Raw genomic sequence first — 6,000 nt, 5'->3', positions numbered from 1 at the left:
TTCCCTTCTAAAACTAGATTAGGAAGAAAGATCATTGAATAGCTACTTCCTTACAAAAGTAGACATGGATGCTAAAGGCATTGAAGATAAGTCTTCTCCCATTCTCTTGTTTTTATACACTGAGAAAGATTATCAGAACGAAAAATGACGTAGTTCCCTCTGCCAACTTAATAGAGGCAACTGGTATATAATTTAAATACTGGCTTTACCCCCTGAGTAGCCATGTGAAGCCATATTTCTATTCCTGTAAAACAGGAATGTTAACATCAATCTTTCAAGACTCAGGCTAATAAATGGAAGTTATGATTTCATTCATTCTTACATATATATTAAGATATACACACATCTATGTATATACATAGAAATTATGTTAAACTATTCACATAAATAGATGTATATAATATAATATAGTAATGGATCCCATTTATTTTATATTGTTACATATATTTCAACTAAATGAAATCAAGGGCAGCTATATGAAGAAAGTAGCACCTAAGGACAGTCTTAAAAGATAGTTGGATTTCAACAAAAGGGAACAGCATGGCAGGGATCAGAAGTGGAAAAGCATAGTGAAAACTGAGGGCATGGTAAGTATTATGATGTGGCTGGAGTATAGGATGCCTGGTTGGAGTCAAGAGTCATATAGGTGGGATGGGGAAGGAAGTGGGAGGGAGTTTCAAGAGGGAGGTGACTCATGTATACCTATGGCTGATTCATGTTGATGTTTGACAGAAACCAACACAATTCTATAAAGCAATTATCCTTCAATTAAAAAATAAATTTAAAATAAAAAAAGTCATATTGGAGATCAGGATGGGACCAAATGGTTCAAGGCCTTAATGTCATGCCAAATTTCTGAGCCACAAGTCTGTGAATGCTCACTGATCACATTTTTCGTGGCAGTAGTGTGGAGAATGTATTGATGGTGCCGAGGCAAGGGCTTCATTAAGAAGTTGTCACAACAGTTCAGAGGGGACCAGAAAAATGGCAATAAGAGAAAAGAGGAAAATACCTGAAAATTTCCTTCCAAATAATCCAATAATTTTATTTGTTCAAGCCACAGAATTAAGCAATGATTCTTGGGGATGTGTGAAAGATTCTGATAACAAACATGGCATTACAGATACACCTATTCAGGTGGGAGCCATTAACAAGAAAAAAGGTAAGTCTTGGAAAAGAGGGAAAATAGCAAAATAGCAATATCACCTTTAATGTGTGATATGAGTGTATTCAAATAAAATATGTGATTTTATAGAACAGGGACTTCAAAGTTACAGCACTTAGGACGTGCCATTTTTACACAGTTCTACTTCCAAGAATCCTTTCTGATCCTCACCCAGTGCTCTAATTACTCCCTCCTGTGCCCTCTAGAAACCTGTCCTGGGGGTGGCAGAAGACCTCACTGTTTACATATCTTCCTAGCTGGATTCTGGGCTCCATCAAGAATAAGCCAGATTTCCTTAGTGCCTTGGAGAAGGAAATGGCAACCCACTCCAGTACTCTTGCCTAGAAAATCCCATGGACGGAGAAGCCTGGTGCAGGCTACTGTCCATGGGGCTTGCAAAGAGTGGGACAGGACTGAGCGACTTCACTTTCACTTTCCTTAGTGCCTAATATAGAGTCTGGTGGAAAAAAAATTAGTAAATGAAGAATGAAAAAAAGACAATCAAGACCCTCTTTTCCTCTCGTTGAATGAATGAATATTAGAACATTCTCATCTTTCTTATTTCCTCCCTCTACATACATTGCCTCTTGAGCTCTTTGTTATTTCAGTTAAGAAGAAAGCCTACTCTGCCTCAGGCAATGTGCCAGGCCTGGTACAGAGGAGGGGCAGATTCAGCTTGATCTGGCTGTGACAGACTCACAGGGACTCAGGAACTGAGTGCTCAGGGACTGTGAGCACAGAGGAGGTAACTAACCCAGACAGGAGGGTTAGAGGACAGGCTTCCCAGTAGAATCAAAGTTGAGTCCAGGAAGGACAAGTGGGGATATAGTTTGATGGAAAGTATAAGGTCAGGAGTGGGGAGAAGTGAGTTTATGTCAGAGAAACATTATGGGTAAAGGCCTCAGCCAGAGGGAATAGTTTTCTAGATTAACTGAAAACTGAAAACTATTTAGACATGCTAGAGTTTAGAATATGTGAGGGAACAAGGCCACAAATGAGACTGGGGAGGTAGCCAGATTAGTAAATTATTTAAGAATTAATACTTCAGTCATAACAGTATTGGGAAGTTTTTAATGAATGTTTTAAAAGGCTTGAATTCCTCCTACAGGAATGACATGATCAGATTTACATTTTAAAAAGATAACTGTACAAATAGTAAATTGAATGGGGGCAATGGCGAACGCAGGGGAAATAGTTCAAAGTATTACAGCAGAGAAATGATGGTAGCTTGTACTATGGTGTTGAGAATAGAAATAAACAGAATAATCGGTAGAAGAATTCTTCTGACCGTGATGTAGGAGGATTGGAAAGTGACTGGGGAGGTAGTGAGTTTGGACTTTATTCCGAAGGGATAGACCCTTTAATATTTTAATCATGGGAGTGATCCATTCAGATATGGGTTTAAAAATAGATTACTTGGCAGAAGGTAGCGAGAAGACTGTCAAAATAACGCACAGGTAAGAGCTGAGACAAGCGAAGAGGGAGCAGTTCGCGTGGGGAGAAACCGAAGACCCGAAAGAGGTATCAGAATCGCGTCCCAGGCTGTCAGGGAAGCAGAAACTGACGCAGCCCCAGAAACAGCTGCTGGGGACGGGGGAGGGGCTGGGGGGTGGCAAAGGAGCCGGGAGCACAGCCGGAGCTACCCACGCCTCCCAGCGCTGGGGGCGGGACCAGGGCACGCACGGCGGCGTGACGCAGGGCCGCAGCTGGCCTCGTTCTGGCCGCCGCCGCCGCTGCGAAGCGGAGTAGGATGAGGCCCGCGGCTGCGGCTCCGGCGTCGGCGGGGCCAGCAGCAGCAGCTGAGGCAGCAGCTGAGGGAGCCGCGACGGCTGCGCCCCCCCCTCCTGACCTGGATTAGGCCCAGCAGCTCCGTGGCCGCCGCCGCCCCGCGGGGGGGCGGGGTGGGGAAGTGCTTCGTCTCCCCGCCCCCCCCCCGCCGCCGCCTCAGAGGAGGCAACCGCCGCGACCCCGGGAAACCCGCGGCCCAGCCTTAAGCCCTCAGCCCCAGGGACTGGCATGAGCTGCCCTTCGGCGGCGCCGGGGGCCGGGGGAGCCGCTGCCGCCTGAACCCCGGCCTGCCGCCCGACCCCACCTCGCTGACCGAGGCTGACCGCGGAGCGTGCGAACGACCCCGCCACTGCTTTCTTCCTCCCCCAGATCACACACCCCAGCCCCAGAAGATGGGGAACTGCCTCAAGTCCCCCACTTCGGATGACATCTCCCTGCTTCACGAGTCTCAGTCCGACCGGGCCAGCTTTGGCGAGGGGACGGAGCCGGATCAGGAGCCGCCGCCGCCATATCAGGTAGGGGAGGGTGTGTGTTGGGGAAGGGGGGTGCGAGGAGTAGAGGCGGCTCTGGCGGAGATTGTGGGGGCTTCGGGGTTGTCTGTCACTGTCCCTGGCCTCGGCAACACCTGGCCTGAGAGGCACTGACCCCCTTAGGGCTGGGTTTAAGTGTGATTGCTCCCGTCGTCAGTATAGGCGGAATCCTTCACCTCCCTTCGAGCAGTGTGGGGATGTTCTGTCCTTGAGTTCTGGGATTCGAGTGTGTGATTATATCCCCTTGACCAGTGACTGGTGGCTAGATTGTGGAGTTCGGAAGTGATGTTTTCTTGCCTTTATATGTGAATTGTGAGGTTCGAAGATGATTTCCTCGTCACCGGCTGGATTATGGGTTCTGGATAAGTGGTTAACCTACCCCCACTACTCCACCCCACCCCCCCCCCACACATACATCCCATTTATACTTTGAAGTGTGATCCTCCTCTCCTCCCTCTAGTCTGTCTGTATTCGTTGAATTTAGTAGGCGTTCATTTCTTCCTGTGCTTGGGAGATTTTCAAGTAGTGATTTTGGTTCCAGCAACATGGAGTTGCTTCTTTACATACATAGGTATACATACATATGTGTGTGTGTGTTTATATTAATTGTAGGACGCAGCTTAGCGACTGAACAGCAACAACAGTCTTAATTCTGAACCCCTCCTCTTTTTGCTCCACCCCTGTGACACACCTTTTAAACGCGCTGATTTAAGAGAACTTGATTATCTTGAACTTTGGAAACCTTTAAACCTTACTTGAGAAATACCTTCTGTTACTCATGGTTCTCCCTATGTGTCAAAGACTTGTCTTCTAAATAGCTTCACTTCTTTTTGTACAGCAATCAGCAGCTCCAGATGTCCTTACACGATTTGTAAAGAGCTGAAGACCTCTTTAGAAAACTCAAAATAGATATGTAGACGTTATAATCCATAATACATGTATAAACCTTTCCTCTACTTTTTCAAGATGTTGATTAAAAACTTTACCAGAAGTACTTGGATAGTTAAGTGGCTTAATTTTTTTTCCTGATTGGGGTTTAATTTTCTAACTGGGCAGTCTCCTTTGTTGTTTCATGTGGTGACATCATTATCTAGTGTTATTCTTTTCTCATTCCTATGTAAATCCGTGTCTCACCACACCAGAAAAACCTGATCACAAATGCTGGTTTTCTGAATATAACCCATCAGGGGCCTTTCATATATGCTGGTAAAGTCCAGTCTTTTCATGTGGCTTACAGAAGACTCCATGATTTATCCCTCACATTCATATTCCAGGCCTGTCAAACACAACAGCTTATTCACACCTCTCTGCCTTAGCTCCAGTTGCTCTCTCGCAAACCCTTCCCCCAAGGTCAGCAGGTGAGCGTGTAATCCTCTTTGAGGACTCAGCTGAGCTGTATCTGAAGTTCCTAAATTCCCCTCCCTTTCTCCCTGAATCAATCACTCCCTTCTTTGTGTCTCCCATGAAGGAAGTGTCCGCACTTTCAAAAGTAACGCGTATAACACTTATATGTCGTCCTTGTTAAGTTAGATGTGTGTCTCATTCTTGAGGCATTTCCCTCCTCCTCCAGTATAAGCTGAATGCAGGTAGGAACTCTGTTTCCTGTTTGTTGTATCCACAACATCTGGCTTCATAGTAGCTGCTGAGTAACTGGAATAAGGGAAAACTCTAAGCCCTTGAGAACAGGGACTACCACCAGTGCTTAGTGCAGTTTCTGGCACATAAACACTTAAATGTTGAGTGAATTAATGAATTTAAATGGAGTATTGTTATGTAAGTTTACACACCCATTTCTTCCGAAGAATTGTCACAGGAGAAGTCTCTTTAAAAATCCAAACCAAATCTAAGTGCTTTCCTGAGTCTTTGAAGCAAGTAAATTCTTTGACTCTTACTTTCCTTCAAATTTCACTCTTGATTTCCTTCATAAATGTTATAGGACAATGTGCTTATTTCCATTTCATGAAAAACATTTTTTAGAGGTATGAGTTTTTATTTCAAAATCTCCTGTATTCCTTAGTCCTCTTCTAAGCAAGTAAAATACCTTCAACTTATTGTACTCTTTCTCTTAAATACATGTATATCTTATACATTGTTAAGAATAACTTATTTAGAATTTATGGAGATTGTATTCAATATTTGCCTTTTCCAGGAGGATAAGATAATAGAGGGTTTTTTTGGTATCATGTAGGAACGTCTTTTTGAAACATGTTATTTGTGACAATGGGAGTTTTTCATGGTTGCCTTTTCCTGAAATGAACAACCCAGACATTGATAGGCAACTTTGGTATCAATTTGAAGAAAGTAATTTCTTAAAGAAAGTTGTATAAAAATAGAAACTTTTGTAGAAATTTGTCTTACCTGAAGGAACTGAAATGTTTTAGGAATGTAAAATGTGTTAAGAATGTAAAATTCACATAGTCTGAGAAACACCAATCCAAGATAAATAATTTATACTTTGAATGAACAGAAGTAACTTATTTTTTCTTCAAAAATAGTATATAATTGATAGCTATAGAA

The 6,000-nt window shown here is 43.6% G+C and overlaps 1 protein-coding gene across 1 annotated transcript in view; it reads left to right on the top strand.

The window, feature by feature from the left end:
• The first annotated feature begins 2,874 nt into the window (after positions 1–2,874).
• RNF11 (ring finger protein 11) overlaps positions 2,875–6,000 on the top strand; it is a 47,396-nt gene continuing 44,270 nt past the window's right edge. Inside the window, exon 1 of the mRNA XM_005894720.3 lies at positions 2,875–3,468. Within this exon, the coding sequence (XP_005894782.1) occupies positions 3,346–3,468 (123 nt within the window). The 5' untranslated portion in view covers positions 2,875–3,345. The remainder of the gene's footprint in view (positions 3,469–6,000) is intronic.

The sequence above is a fragment of the Bos mutus genome, chromosome 3 (genome assembly GCF_027580195.1).
Source record: "Bos mutus isolate GX-2022 chromosome 3, NWIPB_WYAK_1.1, whole genome shotgun sequence".
In the NCBI taxonomy this organism is placed as follows: domain Eukaryota; kingdom Metazoa; phylum Chordata; class Mammalia; order Artiodactyla; family Bovidae; genus Bos; species Bos mutus.
This window is presented reverse-complemented; position numbering and strand designations above follow the sequence as displayed.